The sequence below is a fragment of the Artibeus jamaicensis genome, unplaced genomic scaffold (genome assembly GCF_021234435.1).
Source record: "Artibeus jamaicensis isolate MK-2021 breed Jamaican fruit bat unplaced genomic scaffold, CSHL_Jam_final contig_444, whole genome shotgun sequence".
NCBI classification, from domain to species: Eukaryota; Metazoa; Chordata; class Mammalia; order Chiroptera; family Phyllostomidae; genus Artibeus; species Artibeus jamaicensis.
The window spans coordinates 7,822,035-7,843,172 of record NW_026521831.1 but is presented as its reverse complement, the minus strand read 5'-3'; the positions used below and the strand labels follow the sequence as shown (position 1 = coordinate 7,843,172).

At 58.3% G+C, this 21,138-nt stretch overlaps 1 protein-coding gene across 1 annotated transcript in view; it reads right to left on the bottom strand.

The window, feature by feature from the left end:
- Positions 1-2,158: 2,158 nt before the first annotated feature.
- Positions 2,159-21,138, bottom strand: part of PRIMA1 (proline rich membrane anchor 1) — a 47,917-nt gene continuing 28,937 nt past the window's right edge. Inside the window, exons 4-5 of the mRNA XM_037130414.2 lie at positions 12,736-12,865; positions 2,159-5,084 (exon numbers count right to left, since the gene is read on the bottom strand). Coding sequence (XP_036986309.2) covers positions 4,982-5,084; positions 12,736-12,865 — 233 coding nt within the window. The 3' untranslated portion in view covers positions 2,159-4,981. The remainder of the gene's footprint in view (positions 5,085-12,735; positions 12,866-21,138) is intronic.

Genomic DNA, 21,138 nt, shown 5'->3' with positions numbered 1-21,138 from the left:
GGGCCTGGAGCCCCGCTCAGGGGCACCACTTGTTTCAGGCTTGGAGACAGGGTGTCAAGACCGCAACAGGGACTTTGTCAGGCGCTTTCCTGAGCTGATTTTGGAGAGGGAGGAGAGAGCATAAAGGCGCTTAGTGCCTGCGTGGGGGTGGGGTGGCTGAGAGGAGGGGAAGTGGGTGGTGCAGTGTGTGAGTCGCCAGTCTGGCTGGGTGGGGGAGCCGTGTCCAAAGGTGAGGACAGTGGGGTCACCACTTGGAACTAAGCACACAGAAGAGCCTTTCTGCTACAGCCGTCCAGTCAGAGGCGGTCATTCCGCCACACGTCCGGAGGCCATGTGGGGACGCCAGTGCATTGCATTGTGTCCTATGCCTCAGTGGTGGCAGTGGTGGGGCAGCTGGTGAGCCAGTCAGGGAGCAGGCAGGAGTCCGACAGGTGGTCAGGCACGCACTGTCGTTGGCTGTGTCAGTCGCCCAGAGCTGGAACAGGTGGCCGAAGCCCCAGAGGTTCCAAGTGGGGATGGGATGCGCTGCCTAGGAGGGCCCGCCACTCTGTTCCGTGCCAACAGCTCCTCCGCACCAGCAGGCCCTTCCCCGCCCTGCCCCAGGCTGGGCCAGGTGCTCGTCTTGCAGAGCCTTGCACGCAGGGCCATTGGCCTTGGCATTTGCTGTGTGAGTTCGGCCAGGCTGGGGTGCACCGGAGTATGGACAAGGCCGGAGGTGTTTGCCGAGTCCTCCCCGACCTCTAAGGGGGCACCCGTGCAGGCGGCCAGTGGGCAGAGGAGAGGAGCTCTCCGCAGGGCCAGGATGGCAGGCAGCCTTTTATTAATGACAGCGGTGGTGATGACATCAATGACGGCTGACACCCACTGCGTGCCTGTTGCATGCCAGGGCATGTGTCAGGTTTGGCACACAGCAGCTCGTAGAACCCCAGGTGGTGGGGGCGCTCCTGGCTCAGACGTTCACAGCTCCTTTCCATGTGCCTGGGACATGGGCCCTCCCCCAAAGTCCCTGTACTGAGCCAACCATCCCCTGGGCTGGGGCCAGGGTGGGAAGACACCCAGACCCCAGCTCGAGGCACACAGGGTCCTTCCAGTAGCCTCCGCCAGTCTACTCCGAAGCCACGTGGGATGTGGGTGGGGCAACAGAGCCCAGCAGCACCCTTACCATGTGGAGACAGCCTGGGTTTGGGTGCCCCTCAGGTGTGTCCAGTGGCCAGGTGCTGAAGATAACCAAGTGTGGGTTCAAACCCCGGTGCCACCCGTCTCCTGACACCATGTGACCCTGGCCACCACACTCCACCCCCCACCAGTCTCTCCACTCCTCAGTGGTAGCGATGATGCTGCAGGGGCCAGTTTTCTCCCTCCCCTGGGCCCGCTGGTCGGGAAGCTTTTCCCTCTAGGCGCTGGGAAGGGGCGTTGCTTCTGGTGAGGCTGGAAGGAGATGGAGGCCCGGGAGGTGGCTCACGTTCCCCGCCTTCCAGGCAGCAGGCGGCCTTTGCGTGTGCTCTGCCGAGGGCGCAGGGCGGGCCCCACACTGGGATGCTCCGAGCGGCTGGTTGGAGGGGTGTCACAGACTGACTGGGGGTGTGACGAGGTCTGGACACAGACACGGGCATAGCAGGAGGCCTAATGTCTCCCCTCCAGCGTGGGCGGCTTGACCCCCATGATTCTTAGCAGCACTTGTCAAATTCAAGTGACTTGCTTATCCCTTTTGTCCGGTACTTTCCCCATTTTAACCCCAAAAGTCCCACTTTTGGGAAAACTTTCCAGTACCAGGCAAACTGGGATGGCTGGTCACCATCTTCTCAGCCAAGTCCAAGGATCAAGGCGGCCAGGTGGGGGATCGGAACCTTAGAATCCACATACATGCCGGCTTTGGGGCATTAGATGAAACCAGACAGAAATGAGTGCCCAGACCAGCCCTGGTCTCCCAGCAGGTCCTTGGGGAAGGCCACACCCTCCTCCACCATGCTCCCCCTGCTGGCCCTTTCCCACCCCCTCCCCAGGGACGAGCCCCCTGCCATACACAACTACAGCCATCTTTATAAGTATATTTTAATTGAAAATAAAAAAGGCATGGTGCTTTCTCATAATCAGCATACAGCCCACCCTCCAATGCTGCCGCTCCCGCTTCATGTGCAAAGTCTCAGCACAAAATTGACACCACTGGCTTCTTGGTGGACAGGTCACCCCGGCAGGTCCACTGAGGCAACTCCCAGGACAGAAGCTGGCTTCCCGCGCACATGCGGCACCTCGTTAGGAAGGCAGAGCTCCAGTATTAACCTTCATGCAATAGGTATCGCGCGCTGCCCGGGCTGCTTAAATCAGACACTTTGCACAGGTTTAGACAGTACAGTAATGTTGTCTATGTATTGATATCTCTTTAAATATAGATAGCTATATATAATATATATGTTTATATTTTTACGGCTATTAGTCTTTCTTCCAAAACTTGCTTTGGAAGCTTCTAATTAAAACCTGAAACTCTGGGTGATGCTACAGGCCATTCTGAAGTTGGGCTCAACTAGGAGACGTGGCGGAAAAACATCTGTTTGAGAAAACGCAGAGAAGGGACGTGCCTTTCATTCTCGGCCTCCACGTGCAGACCACGCCGAGGGCGGCAGTTTCATCCTTTACATACAAGTTCTAAGCTCAAATACCAGGCTGGTCCAGTTTTACGGACGCTCCGGTTGCCTAAGCTAAAAATCCGGTGGGGCTCTCTCGCTGCACCTGTGAAAGCTGTCTTATGAGTGGGTGATTCTCGGTTTGGGGGTTCTCAAGCAAATCCTTTAAACAAACAAAAACGAAAAACCAAAGTTCTTCTCTTGGTTTTCACTGACTGGACGGGAAGAGATGCTGCAAACCCGACTTGGGGGACTTCCATGTGCTCTCAAAGGCTAGCTTTCCACAGAGCCCTGGCTGCGGCTCCGGGGAAGAGGATGCGGCCCCCAGAGCCCGATGGAAGGCTCACCGGGCGCTGGCGGGTCAGGCTAATCACAAAATCCGGGGCTCTTAGGTTTAAGCCAAGGTCGGGGAAGGTGGGACCCATGGGTTTGTATGAAGGTGGGCTGTGTTTGCCCATCCCCCTTGGATGCCCCTTCAGGGTGGCTGCCCAGCACATCTCGACCCCTTAGCCAGGTGCCTCCTCTGGCTGAAGGCGCCCCCTATTATCTGCTCAGGGAACCGGTAGGGACCTACACAGAGAGGTGCAGGCGGCTGGGGGAGGACTGCGGGGCAGGGTCTGCCCTGCAGAGGACCCACGACCTCTGGCCTGTAGCCCAGCCGTGCGTCCCTCAGGGCAGCAATGGCGTCCACCGGGAGTACTGCGGTGCTTACGAGGCTGGGGCAAGAACGGAGGCCCAGGTGGCACTGTGCTGTGCTAAGGTGTGCAGGGAAAGCAAGCCCACATCCAACCCCCAAACTGTCCTTACACACAGGGAAAACCAAGGGGCAGGGGGCCCCTTCTGGGACGCTGTGGCAGGGCCTGTCCTCAGCCTGTGCCTGCTGACCTGGGGGCAGGACCAGGGTTAGGACCATAGGAAGCCCACCTTCTCCCCTCTGCTCTGTGAAAGGCAGCAGGACCTGGAAAACTCAGGGGGCACAGGGCTCCGGGACAGTGGGTGTATCCAGGCTCAGCCCAAATGCGGACTGGTCTTCAGTCTGTCAGTCTCACCTGGATGTGAAAGTCTCACCTGTGCACCCCCCCCCTCCCGCAACCCTGAGTAGTTCGGGAAGCAGACCACATCCACCTGGCAAGGTTCCTACCTGGCCAGGGAGTGAACCATTCAATGTGTCTCATTGCTCCCTAGGAAATGTGTGGGTGGTGAGGAACCTGTGAGGTCAGGAGCCTCTCCCAATCCAGCAGGGGATGGAAAGCCCCAGGGCTGCCATCTCCATGGGCCTAGTGATGTGTCCACATGTGGGTGGGTGGCTTCCCTTCATCCACCAAGCACTGTGGAGGGTTCTGCGCTTCTAGAACACAAGACCTTGGGAAGAGTCAAAGGGCCACTGGAAGAACTTGGCCTTCTGTGGATGGGTGGAGGCCTGGGGGCTCCCAGGAGAGGGTCGGTCCCCATCAGGGTTGCAGGAGAGCATCGGGGAGACCCAGCCCAGCCCTGCACGCCCGCTGTGGGTTTGGCACAGCAGTGGCCTCTGCCAGAGGAAGGCAGGGCCTGACTCACATGGACGCATCAGTTCCTACAAGGGTCAGGTTTAGGGATGCTTCTGCGAACAGGCCTCGTGGCCTCTGTCCTTCCAAGCCCGTGGCCTAGTGCTCAGTGTGTCCTTGTGTACCCCGAAGGCCAGCCACTACCCGGGAGTATAAACGAGCCCCTTTGTGTGCTCAGGCAGGAGGGGACTTGGCAGGGTGGGCGCACAGCCCTCTGTGGCAGCGGGTCAGGAGCCAGGCAGGATCCAGGGGCCCGGGGGTCAGTGGGGACAGGAGGGAGAAGGCAGGCCCTGCAGACTGAAGACAGAGCAGATGGGGCGGCAGACATGTGTGGGAAGCACCTTAGAAAGGAGACGTCTCGCAGCCTTGTCCATGGCTTCTGTTGGGGAGGGCATGGGCACAGAGCAGCAGGCCAGCATCCCGGGGGCGGGGAGAGGTTTTCTGGCAGGGGAGCAGCCCCTGGACTGCCTTTCTTTTGGCTGAAGGGGAACGCCTCCCCGCTCAGCAGACAGACCGGCCCTGTGCATTCGACAGAGCACGTGCTTTAGACAGTAGCCGGGAGACAGCAGGTCACACACAAGACGAGAGATGCGGAGAGCGTTGGGCGCTGGCGGAGAGCCGCCCCAGGGCAGCATGCGGGTGCGCCTGGCTCAGCCTGGGGCCTGCGCCGCCCCGGCCCAGCTGCGAGGCTGGGAGGAGCGTGGTTTCTCCTTCGACAGGCTCAAAGCCGGCAAGACAATGAAGTCCTGGACAAGCCCAGTATCAGCTCATGTGCCACCAAGGTGCCCCTCTGGCCAGTAGTCCGGGGCCGCAGAGTCACACCACGGCGCTGTTCGCGGCCACGCCTTTGCTGCCCTGCGAGGACGTCATGGGATACTCAGCAGTGCTGGTGCCGTTCTCCTCCTTTCTCAGGGGTTTCCTGGGAGCGGGGGCAGGGGCAGGGGAGGCCAGGGAGGGGGAGGGACATCCGTTAATTATCAATGCCGGTGGGGGGGTATGTCCTGCCCTCCCAGGTAGCCCACCAGGCTCTGTTCTGGTTAGCATCCTTGGACCACTGGGCTCTGGGGCGGGGCGGTGGGGGCTGTGGGGGACTTGAGAAGGCTCTCGCTCCCTTGCTGAGGTTCTGGATTCGCAGCAGCAACTTGTGGTTCAATTCTCATCTCTCTCGAGTGGCTCGGGAGGGCTCTGGCCCCCAGCCTGAGGCTGAGTGGCCACGGCTTCCTGACGGAGGCCACGCAGCTGTGAGGCAGTCCCCTGCTACAGGTGGCTCTGAGGCCTGGGGGCTGCAGCTCAGATGCCCGTGTCCCCAGGAATGCTGGGGCTGAGCCTGAGCCGGCCTTTGGTGTCAGTTGTCTAAAGTGAATGTTTATGGTCATCACTGAGAGCCCAGGGAATGACAGCATCTGCCTTCTCAAGCATCCCCGGAGCTACCCCCGCACCACCCTTGCATGAGGAGGATGCTGGCCAGCTTGGTGCCGATGCGGTAAAGCCCTTCAGGAATCAGTTCAGGGGGAGGGGCCGGGAGGTGGTTATCATGGGGTGGGGTTACCAGGCCTGCTTGGACAGCACCCCGAGACTGAATCTATCAACTCTCCCTTTTCTCAGGCAGGAGAATCAGCCCCTGGAACACGTGGAGAAACCCAGGCACACTCAGACTGGGCGCCAGGCCCAGCCGCGGCGGCCCCTAGAGATGTGAGATGCAAACCAGCACTTCCCAGACCTGTTGTCCCCTCTTACAACGGTCCCCTGAAGAACCAAGGCCTGGAGTTTCATTTCATTTCATGGGGAAACTGAGGCTTAGGGAGAACTGTGACTTGCCCACGGGCCCCCAGCTGGGTTACGGTGGAGCCTGCACCACCACCCACTTCTACCGAGTCCTGGTCCGGACACCTTTCTGTTACATCACCGTTCCCAGAAGGCATCCCTCGAAATGGGCTCTGTGGTCCCATCGGCTCCGGGAGGCCTCCTTCCCCTCCTCCTGGACATTCCTGAGGTTCTAGGAGGCCTCCAAGAAGCCTGTCTCATTGTGCTTTAACCAAGCACACCCCGTGTCCTGGGGTCTGAAGACCCCAGTTGATGTGGACGATGCTCACAGACATCTTCTGGAAGCCCCAGGTTCTCAGGGCTCGGAGGAGTTGCCTTGAGGTGACCGGTTCATGGACACGACAAAGCCTGAGCCTCTGTCCCCGGAACTTCCTCCCTCTGTCCCCTTCTCCCCTTCCCCCGTCTCAACTGTGCCTGTCCGGGGGCCTCGCTCAGTCTGACGAGGCTGCTCAGGCCTGATTTCTGACTCAGTGGGTCTGTGTGGCCTGGACAATGCGGGGGCGGGGGTGCATTTTCTCACAGTGAGATCTTGTGTTGTCCCAACCACTCTACCATGAGACCCCTTAAGGGAGATTCCTAAATACATCACCCATCTACCAGGTGGGCACTGGTTATCAGAATCGGGATTTCATGAACTTCTAACAGGCAAATACCTCTGGGTCTGATAAGTCTGCCAGAGGTCTCGGTCAGGGGGCATAAGGCTTATGGGCCTGGGAGGGTGCATCCCGAGGAGACGAAGCAGGAGCCTGGCAAATAGGCTGAGCCTGGGCACGGGGTCCCTGCTTGGTTGCGGCTGAGATATCAGCAGGGTTACTTCTGCCGGAGGAGAGGGCAGATTCTAAAGCCAGGCTGAAGGCTGGATGCCCCTTTGCATTCTGGGAGCCTTGGGGGAACATGGTGGCCCAGAGGGCCTGGCAGTAGGCCAGCCTAGCTGGAGGGACACTGGGGACAGGGCAAGGAGGCAGCCCCAGGCCCTTCGCAATGGCTCAGCCAGTTTCCCAGGCCAAGAAAAGATGAAGGGGGTCTGGGCAGGGGCTCCACCCAGTGAGGAGGGAACCTGTGGCTGATGCAGGCCCCCGATGCCGGCACCCCGACCCAGGGGCGTTCCAGAACCTGAGCTTGATGAGCGGAGAGGATGGTGCCCAGGGCCCTCCTGAGAGGTGGAACTGACCTGCTCCTCTCTCCCCCGGAGCGCAGCCCCAGCCACTCTGCACCCTGGGCTGCTGCCCAACCCTCTCCCGATGTCCTTCTGGGACTCACTGGAGCCCAGTGGATGCTGGAGCTGTTCCTACAGCAGGAGCAGGCTCCACCTCAGCCCCCCACTGTGCTCTTTCACGGGCAAGCCATTCAACCTGTTAGGCCTCAGTTTCCTGCTCTACAAAACAGGTACAGCGATGGTGTCTGTTTCACAGGCTTGTTGGGAGCAGTAAACACATTAGTGTGTGGCAAGCGCTTGGAGGAGCCCAGGGCATTAGCAAGCGCTCCAGAGCGTTTGTTAGCTCCCAGGACCACAGGCAGGAAGGTGTCAGTGCGGGGGCTGTGCCCACTGGCAGGCGGTGGGAAAGGCAGCTGGCGCTCTCCCCTCTCCCGTCTGCAGGGACTTCCTACCTAAGGCGCACCCTGAGGGGACAGGCGGCAACGCTAGAGACTCCGTGGTGCTGGGAGCCAGCTGGGGCTGGTCCCAAGAAACCAAAGACAGGCATTTACCCCCTCGGGCAGGCAGAGATGGCCACACGCGGCTCCCTACATGCATGGTTCCTAAAACCAAGGGAAAGGGTGGTGAGCTTTTCCTCGGACTCAAGGCACCTGAGGGTGCGTTCTGCCACCTTCCCACGACCTGGGGCCTGGCAAGCGGCAGGCACTCCACCGGGTCTGCCTGGAGTGCTCCTCTGACAGCTCCCTCCGCAAATGCCAGCAGCCACGGGCTTGGGCAGGAGCTGCCTCCGCCAGCACGTCTGGGCTGGGCAGGGACGGCCAGGACCCCGGCGGCCCTCTCGGGCCTTGCCGACAGCGATGTGACAGGTCCCACTCTCGGTCTGCCACTCTGCGGGGGAAGCTGGACGCAAAGATCAGCTCTGAAGAGCCCGAGAAGGGAGAGCCGTGGGGCTCACTCGTTCACTGTCTCCTGTACCCCACAGAAGGTCTGTTAAAGATGGTCATGGGTGTACAAAGCGTTAAGATGCACTCTAACCAGAAAGCCCCCTCAAGAGGCATGCATAGCACTCCCTGTGGAGGGCCAACCCCCCTTCTACCCTCTCCCCCTCCCCCCTTCCCCTGAGGTTTTGTTTACCTTCTTCATGGCACTCATAGCTTTTTAAAACTTCATTTATTAGTTTGCTGGTGTGTGTCTGTGTGTGATCTGCTTCCTCCACTGGGACGTGGGGTGTGGTGGCGAGTGGACAGAGACTCAGTCTCGTTTATCTCGACATCCTGGCACCTGGTCCAGCCCCCAGCACACAGGAGGTGCTCAGTAAATGCCTGTGGCCCAGCCTGTTCTGCTAGAAGCAGCTCACACACAAAAAACTGACATCACCAGAACTCCGCAACAATTCGAGTGCTCAGGCGCACTCGGGTGCGCACACCCTCCCAGGGAGCACTGAGCGTGCTGGTTGTCTGCAGTTAATGGTCTGCAGGATCGGCCAAACCTGTGTCGATTTTATTGGTCTTTCGGCCAATACCTTGTAAAGTAGAAGAAAATGGCTCTCAAGTGGCTTAATGGCCAATGGACTGGGAAGGCGAAGGGCCTGCTCCATGGGTGGCCCTCCTGTGCCTGGGGTGACTCAAGGGACAGGGCCTGGTGCAGGTGGGACCACAACCCAGGACTCTTCTCTGCGTCAGGGGTGTGGCTGATGGCCTCGCCCTCTAGTGCCCACAGACCCGAGGGGCTTCCTCCCTCAGACCGGAGGGGCTCCCTCCCCCACCCCCCGCCCCGCCAGAGGCTGAGTCCGGCCCTCCCGCCAGGGCAGTGGGTACGCTGCACCTTGGCGCTTCATCTCAACAACTCTTGCTGGTTACTGCTTGTTTGACCGCCATATCCACCCTGCGCCTAGGGTTCTTTGGTTGTCTCTGCTCACAGAGCCTTAGTCTTCCTTCAGCTAGTCCTCTCTGGTTGTAAAACATGGTATTGGGGGGGCTGATTAACACCCACTTCTCCCCCCAGGGACGTATGCCTTGAAGCCGAGCGCAGCCCTGGCACTGGGCCCGGCCGAGCATTTCGGTCAGCATCTACATGGTTGAGCAGTAGCCTGACCTAGTGGCAAGTGGCAGGTGGTGCGCCTGCCATCTCAGGACCAGAAACAAAGACTCTGGGGGCTGGACAGAGTCGAGGAGGACCCCCATTTCACCCCCATTCCATAGATAAGGAAAATAGGCCCCCTGCTCAGGGCTGGGGCTGGGGCTGGCGCTGGGAACGAAATTCGGGGACCTAGACTCCCTGAACCCAGTCCTGGGTTCTTGAAATACCTCCTGGCTGTCCCAGGACATGACCATACCAGGCCTAGGGGTGGGGAGGGGGTTGGGTGGGGTCACAGGGGTATGGATGCCCAAGGGCTCTGGGGCCAGATCGTCCTGTGGTTATAAAGAAACCACTCTCAGGAAGCTCATGGCAATGAGGCCACTGAAATGCCCACTGCAGAGTTTGGGGTTGTTGATGGGCCTTAGGGGCCTGTCCCCATCCCACTGTGAGCACTGCGCCTCCTCAGCGCCTGGCCTGGCCAACATCCACCCTCTTCCAGAAAACCTCTCAGGGCCCCCCCGTCTGGGTGAGTTGCCCCTCCTCTGGGCTCCCCCAGCCTCAGAGTCCTCCGAGCACCCTATCACCCAGCACGGAGTTGGGACTTTGGCAACGGTTGCTGTGTAACATGTGAAAGCTTGATTCACTGGGCGTGCATGGGAAGTGCTGAGCACGGCCCCATCCGCCAAGGTCAGTGCCCACTCGGGTGCTCCTCCATCTGCTCCTCAGGCTCCTCCAGTTCCTGCAGAGGCCTGTGGCCCCTCGGCCCACACCCCACCTGCCAAGCCGAGCTGGCATGTTCGGAGTCACCTCTCTACCCAAGCTCATTCCAGAACCCTCCTCCCAGCAATCTGGCTCCCAAAGGCTGTTTCGGGGCCAGTCATAAAGATCTCTCACTTTCTCCCCAAGGACTCCAGGCTGTGAGAGTTTTTTAAAGCAGAGTTTAGGCCCTGGCCAGGAAGCCCGGTCGGTTAGAGTGCATCCCAATACCCCGAGGTTGTGGGTTAGACCCCCGGCCAGGGCACATACAAAAATCAACCAATGAATGCATCAGTAAGTAGAACAGCCAATTGATGTCTCTCTCTCCCTCTCCCCTGCTTCCTCTCTAAAATTAAAAAAAAAAAAAAAAAAAAGCAGAATTTATCACTGAATTTTCCTTTTAATGGTTTTACAGTGACATGAAATGCTTTTGCCTCCTGAGACAAGGCATGATTCAGGAGAGAAGTGTGGACAGCTGGCTTGCACACCAGACAGCGGCCAGCAGAGGTCAGCGGGAGAGCAGGGAGGGTCACTGGCCTCCTGCACTGGGTTTGACTTGCCTCCTTCTCCCTCCCCCAGGGGATTCCGCCTCCCTCCCGGTGGCTCTGGGCTTGCCGGTCTCTTTTTCTGCCTCCTTCTGACCGGGGGGCAGAGCCTCCAGTGACTGAATGTCTGTCCTCCGGCGCTGGGACACCTTTCTGGGTAGTGAGGATCTTGGGCAGGGACCAGCTCTCACTCCCCTGCTCCCGGGTCTTGCCCAGAGGAGGACGCAGATCATGGTGTTGGGGCAGAGAACGGACTGAGGTGCAGTCTCCATTTACCACCCCGTCCAACCTGTGCCCCTGGATGCTGATGCTGATGCTGACGACTGCGCACCTGGGGTCCCCTGGGTTTGCAGAAGGGAGTCGCTGTGAGGTGACCGGAGTGCCTGGAGAGAGGTCGGGGCATTGCCTCCGCATACATTCCCATGTGGGGGCTGCATCCCTGGCAGTTCCAACCTCGGCTCATGCGGACGGGCCTCTCTCAGGGGTCTCTTGGCTGTCCAGGTTCCCCGTGGCACCTCCCCTTACCCTTGTCCCAGGCATGCTCACAGCTCCCACGGTGGCCCTATATTCTCGAGTCCCGCCCACACCCCAGGGAGCCCCGCCCACAGCCCCTGGAAGGGATCCACTGAGCCACCTGGGGTGAGTTCTGTCTTTCCAGGGCAGGACAGGCCGACCAGCTCTGGAACCAAGAGCTTAGAGCCTGTCGAAGAAGCCAGGGCAGACAGGAGTCCTCTGGGGTTGTTCAGGGCGGAGGGGAGGGTGGCGCCCCCACACCCCCCCGAAGTCTAGTCCAGCATGCCTCAGCAGGCTGGCACTGCCCGCCAGAGACTGATGTTTGTTCCCCATCCCCTCCTCCCGTTGAAGCAGCAAGTAACTTCAGAGGTTTGGGGCAGAGAGGGAGGCAGAAGTGACTTTTGGAAGAACCCGGGCAGGGCCCTTGACAGGACTTATGCCCCACGCCCTGGCGGTGCCCCAGGTGGGTCTTGCACACTCTTTCTCAAAACCCTTCCCTGGCCCCCAGGACCCACTGAGTCCCCAGCCAGCTGCTCTGCCTGGTGGGGCCAACACCGCCCTGTCTGGCACACGGCTCCCTCCGGCCCCACCCCAGGCGCCTGGAGCACCTCCCTGGCTGTGTGTCCTAAAATCCTCGTCCCACCCCAGCAGCCTCTCAGACAGATGAGGTGACATCCCGATCAGAGTGAACTGACCCCAGACCCCAAGAACTGCCTCACTGTGCAGCAAAGCCCAAGGCAACTAGGGGAGGGTGCCTCAGACCGCCTTTTGAAAGGTAACCGAGATGGCAGTTACAGAAATGACAGTGTTTCTGGAAGACACTTTGCTGTTTGGGTCACTCATGACCCCTCTAGAACGCTCCTATTCATCCTTCAAAACCCAATTTGAGTGTCACGCTCACTGCAAACCTCCGAGGCATCTCAACCTCTCTCTTCTCCCCAGACGCACCTTTCTCTCCTCTGTCATCCATCTTCCTCTGTCTGCACCTCTTGAAATAAACAGAAGCTGCTGCACTTGCTAAGTGCTTACTGTATACCAGGCAGGAACACACATTTTGTGCATACTATTTGCAGCAGGCAGCTCACCACCCCCCAGAACAGTATGAAGTCATTAGTCTTTCCACCCATTTCACAGATAAGGACCCTGAGGGCCAGAGAGGTCAATGGGTTTCCTCCTGGCAACACAGCTGGAAGTAGAGTCTGAATTTAGGTCTGACTGTAGAGCCCAGTCTCTAGTCCAAACCAGCACGGTGCCTCCCCCTAGTGGCTCCACTACCAGCCCTGCAAGCAATGCTTCCCGCCTCTGAGGCTTTGAGTGAGCCCCCGATGGTGGGGCCTGCAGTGATGGGGGCTGGGGGGGTCATTTTCTGCATCACTGGCCCTGCCTTGTAATTGGTGCTCATCACATGCTCCCTGAACTGAACACCCTAGAAATGATGGGGGTGTAAGGTCTGAGATGGGCTTGAAAATATTTCAGCCAACAAAAAGCTAAAAGGAAAAGGAAAGCAATACAGCAAATAGTAGCCAAACCTTGATAACTGTTGAATCAGGGTGAAGGTAGATGCGAGTTCATGGTATAGTCTTCCTACTTCTTAAATGCTTAACACTTTTCATAATGAGAAAAATACAGTGGGGGTGGGTGAAGGAGGCCAAGCCCAGCTGGGGCCCCCTCAGGGCTCAAAGCCAGTAGACACTCACCTTTTTATGGCTTTGTAACAAATGATGACAAGCACAGTGAGAAACAGCAGGGAGGCACAACATACCGCGATGATGGTCACCAGCCCCGACCACCAGCTCTCCTCCGGGGGGCACGAGGTAGAGTTGGGAGCTGCAAGAGACAAGAGCAGCCTGAGTCTCCCCTGCGTGAGCTGGTCCTGGCTGCATCGGAGGTGGACCATCGTGGGGACATCCAGGGTGGCCTCACTGCCATCCATGGCCCAGGCCCTCTGACCTGTGCTACCGTCCCCACCCCCACTCCAGCAGGCAGCAGGTGACATCATCAGGCTGGCCTGGGGCCAGGGCAGCATGCTCCCAGCAGGGGTTAAGCACCGCGCCTGCCCGGGGCCATCTATCCTCCCTTGGCATGAGCTAACTGACAGCAGGGTCAGGTTTAATTTCCCATGAAAAATAACAGAACATCTCATTCTCTCAGCTGAGGCATTAAACCCGCTCCCTCTGAAGGTGGGGGTGGGAAGCAGGGCTCGTGGGGGACCCTGGGGAGGAAGGAGAGAAAGGGAAGTTCATCAACATCAGTTCTTAAGCTAATTTCTTGTGAGGGGCAAGCTGTCTCCTTTCTGGGATTTGCCCATGTGGAGGGGTCTGCAGCTGTCTCAGCTTGTATGTGGTGCCCGGAATTTGGAAAGGTCTGTCATTAACAAAACATCTGGTACTGGCTACAGAGCCCCCTTGTCATTACTCAGTCCATGAGGTCCTTGGGGTGAGCTGTCCTCCCCCTCGGCACAGGCTGTGTGGGGTGGACCCTCAGCTCAGGCATGGACGGGCTTGAAAGGAAGCTGGTTCACTCTCCTCTGAGAAAGGCCCTGGAAGACCCTGGCACACCTGGGAAGAAGCACCAGGAGTTGCAAAAAAAAAAAAATGATGGCGGGGGGAGAAGGAGAAGGAGGGGGAGGAGAGGAGGAAAAGAAGAAGAAGAAGAATGAGGGAGAGGTGAGAGTGAAGGAGGGAAGAGGGGTTAAGGAAGGGAGGGAAGGGGCATGGTGGATGGACCAACATGCAGACATTATTAGCGACTATGGGCAGGTCTTCAGGACGTGACTACATGCAAAAGTATCAACCATGCCCCAGACTCTGCGTCCACTTAATAATAATAGGCACTGTGAGGAGCACACTGGTACGTGGGGGCTAAGTGACTGATTTCCCAAAGGCCACCGTGGAGGGCTTTGTTATCGTCATTGTGATCAAGGTCATTCAGTGCGGTGAATCGCACCCATCTGAAGCATGTGGTCCGATCAGCTGTGACAAGTGGGAACCCCGGGGTCAGCAGCACTTCCCTCATGACACACAACATCTCCACCAGCCCCAGCAAGGTTCCCGGGGCCTCTTCCTAGTCCATCCCCACCCTGGGGCAACTGGCCACTCTTCTGCTTTCTGTGGAAATGAAACTGTGTGGTGTGTATTTCTTCTTTCTTGATTTAGCAGAGTGGGTTTGAGATTTGTCCACGTTGTTGCATTTTTCAGTGGCTCTTCCTTTTCTGTCGCCAAATAGTACTTCGTTACGGGAGTAAACCACAATTTATGGATCCGCTCACCTCTTGATGGGCACCTAGGCTGTTTCCGGGTTTGGGCTTCTATGAACAGAGTTGCTATGGACATCCACATATCAGTTTTGGCACACACATTTTCATATTTTCTTCAATAAACATCTAGGGCTTCTCTCACGGGGTTTGCGTGATTACTTCTCTAGGGAACTGCCACGCTGTTTCTCCCAATCACTTGCCCTCTTGTACTCCCATCCGGAGTAAGACAAAATGGAAAGAAGGGAGTGGTTACGGGTCCCAGAACTGCTATCGTGTTGGCACCCTCGCAGCTGGGTGGGGAGATCCAGGGAGCCATTGTAGGCTCCCCAGGAAACCAGGGTTAAAACCCTGTTAGCAAATGCAAGGTGCGGGGGGGGGGGGGTTGGCCTTCAGCTCCTCAGAGAGACCATGCACACTCAGAAATGCTTCCCGATAAATGGCTGGGACAAGGATGTCACCAAACAACATGGATGTTCTCAGCCAGGGTGATATCCTTCAGAAAACCCAGCACTGAAATGACTGCAGGGTACAGAATTCGAAATAGGAATAAACTCTAAAATAAGGGAAAGGGTATTCAGAAAGATTCTCATTTCCCCCCGATTAACTTCTTCAGGGCGTTCTATGGCTAAAAAAAAAATCCTTTCCTCGATTCCTCACATTGGGGTGTCCCTGGCTTGGCTGAGCCCACACAGGGTACATTATAGCAGATCCCAGAAAGGAGGTCGCTGTGGAGAGCCAGAGGTACGACCAGGCACGTGGGCCGAACCCCAACGGGTCTGCCTCCTTATTTTCACTGCAAAGGTTAAAAATCTTGGTTCCTGTCCATGCTACCCCAGGCTGGGGCAGCTCAGGGCTGCAGCCCACAGGGACCCTCCCACCAGCCTGCCCATGGTCCACCTGTCACCCAACACTCCCATGGTCGGGAAAACATCTACTGTGTGGTCTCAGCCAGGGGCATACCCGCTCCACTGGGCCCCCGGAAATATGGGGTGGGGGCTGTGTTCGTGGCTACAATGAGGCTGGCAAAACTACGAGTATGAATGACCACCACAGCCTGGAAAGTCCCACATGAGGCAGAATTACCCCTTGAAAAACGCCCCCAGGGTGCCCAGTGAGAAATTCCAACTCCACAAAGAAAGGCTGGTTCTACACCTCACCTGGAACTTGACACTGAACTTCTGAGAGCCTCTTTTCTTTACAGTTGCTCTCAGGGAGGTGGGACTCTCCTTTTGGCTTACTTTTCTCAAATACAGTTAGTATCGAAAGAGGGGACTTGTCTGAGAGGGTCTTTCTGCACAGGGCCCCCTCGAGTGCTCAGCAGTGCACACTCACCGCCGTGTGGGGCAGTCACCCGAGGTGAAAATGCTAACAGATAGGAAAAGAGGGAGATATCTGGTGAAACTTAGTCCTACTCACACCTCTTAGATTTTGCCAAGAAAGCAGCTGTTGGGTTCAAAGAAGGCATCCTTACCTACCCTTGCGTGAGTCACTGGTTGGCAAGGACCAGAGGATGTTGGAGCTGAAAGAAGCCTGGGAGGTGTCATTTCCAAAAGGGAACACAAACTTGAGTTTAGGATCAAGTAGCTGTCCCGGGGGCAGGGTGGGACCCAGATCTTCAGGCAGCAGGCTAAGTCTGCCCGGGTCTAGAAGTCCTTCCCACTGGGCGTGGCCAGCACTTCTTTCCAGATACAGTAAGACAGCTTATCCTATGGGGACAGACTGATGGGTCATATTCTAGAAGACAGCTTCGTGAAGGAGCTCATTGACGTATTCATTCATCCACCAAAAATGCACTGAGCATCCTCTGGGCCTGGCACTGTGCCGGGAGCTGAGGCTGCAAAGATGGATTCCACGTAAACTGCTCTTACCAGGTGTGCTGCCAGCTGCCCACGGGACACTGCAGAGCTGGCTGCGACCCGATGGCCTTGCTCAAGGAGCCATCAGTCTCCAAGAGGAGAAGAGATGTGCTCATGGGCAAGGTGAAGGTCATTCGTGGCTGAGGAGAGGAAGCCACAAAGTGCTAAGGTTCCCAGGGGAGGGAGGAGCCTGTGAGAGGCAGGTGGTCAGCAGAATGGGGGGGCAGCCAGAGTGTGAGGTCCCACACCTGAGGCCACCCAAGCTTGGTCCCCTCCACCAATGTCACTCTCCCTCGCCCCCTGCCAAGATTTTGCAAACACAACAGAGGCTGGAGCTGCCATGATGTGTCAGGGTTCGCCGCACTCCCTCTCCTGGGACCCAGCGAGGCTTTGTCTGCTGTATTCATTAACCACTCCTGTCACCTGTAAAGACTCTGGACCAGCAACCCCAGGCTGATTTAGAACTACCTGGGCTCAGTTTCAATTTATCAAAGGAACTGCTTTCTTTTCAACAGAAAGATGCATCAGTAAGAGCTTCCTGCAGAGATGAAGTAACCGAGGATACATTTGACGCCCCCCCTCAAAACATGCAAAAAATATACCAAGTATATAAAACAATGGCTTACAAAACGGTGGACGTCAAGGCAACAAAGGCAGAGATCCCTCAGGGACAAAGAACAAAGAGGCGAGCTCTTGGGGTGTCTAGCTACCGCCTGGAGAGTTCCCAGATGGGCTGGGCCGCCACTGGGGAAGTCTGGGAGATGGGGCCGAGAGTCCAGGCGGTGAAGAGGACAGCCGAGGACAGCCACACTTGAGTCCATCAACGGATGTATCATTACTGCCCCTGGCAAGTGCTGGGGGAGAAGATGTCAGGGCCCCGACACTTTGTGGAAGTCTCTAGAAAGAAAGCATTGGGGGTGGGTGGAGGGGGTGCAGCTTCAGATGTACCCCTCTGAGTGGTCATCAAGAAGGCTGAGCTAACCAAGGAGATTTCTGGGGGGCCTCGTGGACTCACCAGCCGTCTAGTGTCATGAAGGAGCCGTGTGGGTCAGGCAGGTCCCCCAGCCACTTTTGGCGAGAAAATCTTCCCTACATTCCTCGTGGGCTTGTTGTGACTATCAAACAAGAAGACGGGAGGTGCCGGGAGTGGCGGCCACCGTGAGCTGGGACCTCCATGGAACAGCCTGTTTTTATCCCCTTTGGGAAGTGGGGAGGGGGAGGCCGAGGGGCCAAGTGCCTGTCGGGATTGGAACGCAGGTCTGCTTTGAGACAGTACGCACAGCCAACTCAGCGCATATTCGTGGGTGGCCCGGGAACCTGCCACTTCCTCCTCCCCATCAGGGCCGGCTGTGCACACGGAGGTCTGACTAACAGGAGGGGACAATGAATGGATCAAAGGAACAATGAATGAGGTGAAAACAACCTCAGTTTTGCAGGATTTCTTTCAACGGTTCCTACAAGAGGGGAGTGACGGCCAGGTTCTTTGTTTTACTATCACGTGCCACTGTGGGATGGAAGCCATAGCTTTATCCAAGGCTCGGCCCCGTGACCCCGTGCCCGGCCACCTTCAGGGGCCAGCGCCTGCATGCACGGTTCCCCGTTTCTTGAGCATAGCCCCAGGGCCAGATACGGCAGGCGCCACCTCGGCCATGTCAAGGGTCTCTGGGGCATCATCACACCTCTCTCCTACCTTTCAGAGTCTTTGGTGACCCGTGCCCAGGACATCTGGCCAGTTTCCTGACTGATGCCCCGGAGCCGAGTGGGCAGTGGATGGGGCACTTAATCAGTGGGGCTTGAAGGCACCACTTGGCTTCCTGCCTCTCGAAGCCCAGTGCCCAGCCCACCAGACGGGTCACAGGCACTGACAGTTTGGCCCAGGGGGCTCCTCGAGGGCCCCAGAGCTGTACAGACCAGTCTCCTTCAAGGGGATGATGTCGGGACACACTTCCCAAATGGCAGAGGACACATCCACCCTTCACTGTGGGAAACTGAAGTCAGAAGTCCCCTGGGGGCCTCACGACCCTGCCTGGTCCCCACCACGACAGTGTCCCAGGCACTGCGCTGGCCACTGGCAGCAGAAGTGGAGGGGGTTGCATAGCCCCTGTCCAGGGGACAGCCTCAGGGCTCAGTTGGCCCTCATGGTGTGTGAGGTCCCTTTTGGTACCACACTCTGCAGCCCACGTGAAGGGTCGTGAGGAAACTGCCACACGCCTGGGAGCCCGAGCCCTGGGGCACTCAGCCTTGGGGCGCTCAGCCTTGGGGCGCTCAGCCTTGGGGCACGCCGGAGAGCATGGGGGCATTTCCGAGCCTGAGAGCGCTCGCCCTGCCTCGGCCAGTTCGCCTGAAGCACCTGTCGGTTTTATCGGGCCCACGAGAACAGTGAGGGGTCCAGGACCTCTGCTGGACCAGTCGTTGGTGGCAGAAGCTGTCTCACTGACTCTGGACTAAAAAGGATGCTGAGGCTCCCAGGAGGGGAGGAGAGACCAGGGGCCTCCCATCTCAGCCCTGCTTCCCGCACCGCCTCCAAGTACCCCGCAGACAGGCGTCCTCAGAGGCTCCTTCTGGGCTGAGTACCCCCTTTCACTGCCTTGGGGTCCCCAGCCCCGGGGTCCACTGAGGAGGAGGTGGTGTTTGGAGCAGGGCCCACAGCCTCCTCCCCCAAGCCCCACCCCCACACAGAGCCCATTGTCTCCACACAAGGGCTGACTCAGGCCCACTGCTGTCCATTCGCGGGCACAGGGCCCCCTCGAGGAGGCCTGTGCCAGGGCGTCCACCCTCCCATGCGGGCCAGCTCCGGTGTGGGGCCACTCACGCCTTTCCTACCCTGAAGGTGCCAGAGTGTGTGGCAGAGTCAGACGTGGAGCTTCATGCAAGCCTCCAGAACGAGCCTTTTTTCTAGAGAGAAAGAAGTCCTTGCCTTTGGAACCAAACAGGTGAAAACAGTGAGCTTCTGTGTATCAGCCTGGGGGAGGGGCTCCACCCCTTTGCCTATGGGAATTGGCTCAGGCTTCCGGTATGGCACAGAGACCCCCCCACCCCCCTTTCAAAAGTCTTCCCAATGCCTCCCCTTGACCAGAGTTCCCATAGCAGGACATTCCTGGTGGCCCAATCACAGCAGGCAGAAGGCTCGGATTCCCAGCCCACAGTGAACAGAAAGACAAGGGGCTGAGCTCCAGAGGGTGTAGGGAGATGGGGAGGGGTGCCTGCCTTTTCCAAAGTTAAGGGGCACCCCTCTCTGCTCTGCAGGAGGGATGCAGGTTGAGGTCTAAATGGGGTTTCCTGGCCTTCCACCAGGGCTGGGGTTAAGCAGTGCGCTGGGAAGGCAGGGCCGTGCTTGGTACGCTCTGGGGACGCCTGTGTCCTGCCCAGCCCTGTCCTGCCATCTTCCTAGAGGTCTCACGCCACCTCCCCAGCCTGGCTGGAGCCCCCGCTGCATGCCAGCGGGACTGCGGGGGTTGCTGTGGCTGGGCGTCCGATCCACTGGGGAAGGAAACTGTTGGACCATGGAAGTGCACAGGCCTTGGCCAATCTCTGGCAACAGGTTGGTTGTCTCAGGGATCCAGAGGGGCCCGACCCACAAGGCCAACCAGGCTGGACACCTTGCTGGCTTCACAGGGACAGCTGTCCGGGGCCCCTGGTCCCCCCCTCACTGCCGGCCCCCTAACATAACTCCTGCCCTTGGCCTCTTCTCAGCAACTACCCTGCATGTGAAGCATCCCTCACACACCCAGACCCTGTGCTGTGCATCCATCAGGAAGCTGCGGCCTCCGAGACCCGCCCTCCCCTTCCCAGACTCAGGCCCCAGCCGGGAGTTGGCACACCCCCCGCTCCACAGCTAGGCCACCAGAGGCAGATACTGTGGCTGCGCCCTCCGAGCCAGCTCCACCTGCCCTTCCTCTCCTCTCTCCCACTTCTCCCAATGCCAGGCCTGCGCTGGTTCCTCCCAGGTGTCACTGTCACCAGGCCCCTCCTCCCTGGGGCTCTGCCCCCAGTTCTGCACATGGGTCATCCTCTCAGGCTTTGAGTCAGGACCTGGAGTTAAATTCCAGATTCTGACCCTGGGAAAACCATTTAATCATTCAGATTTAACCTCGGCTCCTTCCACTGTGAGGGGGGAAAAAGCCATGGAACCTCCTCCAGTGGCTGGCGCAGGACCGAACGAGATGCCCAATCACAGAGCACACGCAGCAAGCAGTCGCCACGAGCCCCTGGGAGGCCGGTGCAGGAAGCCGTGTTTAGGTTGAGCTGGACAGGATTGGGGAGGGCGGGAGCCCACCTGCGGGAAGGCCCCACCTGGGTTTGCCTGGGCTCGCAAGGGAAGGGACGAAGGCAGAGGCAGCCTCTCTGTCCCTCTGGCTGGTGCCTGGGACCTCCCTGCTGCAGGGGCTCCGGGCCCTTCCATCTGTGACTCCCAGTCTGGTGCCCGAGCTCCACGGGACACTCAACCCTCTGGTTTATTTATTTCTGCCTGGTGTCCTGGGCATGGAGCCCAGTGTGGTGGCAGCATGGATGCTTATCATCAAGGACGCTGTTCTCGGGCTCGGCTCCTAAAGGGGGCATTAAAGAAGCTATCCATTATTAATAATCATCTCCATTATTCCTGTGCCTAATTAGGAAAGAAAATTTATGAATTGGGTTTAAGTCTCCAGGGTGGGGGCAGCCACGGCTCTTCCCGATACGGGGGAGAGGTCTGGGTGGAGGTCGGGGCAGAAGGCGAGCCCAGCAGGCTGCTGCCTGTCGTCACTGATTCTGCTTCTGGTGGCGACTGCAGAACACATCTCCCCTTGTTCGCCACGGAGCAGCTGTCTTTGTGAGGCTCCTTCAGGCCAGGACATGCTGCACTCCGCCTGGTCTCTGTTCCTTGCCCTGGGGACCCGCCCCAGCTCTGCTGAGCCTTCTGCTCCCACCCAGGATGCCCTGCTGCCCAGAGGTCCCAGCTTGCCCGCTTTGGAACGGTGCAGAGCTGTCGAGAAGTGGCGAGAGGGTGC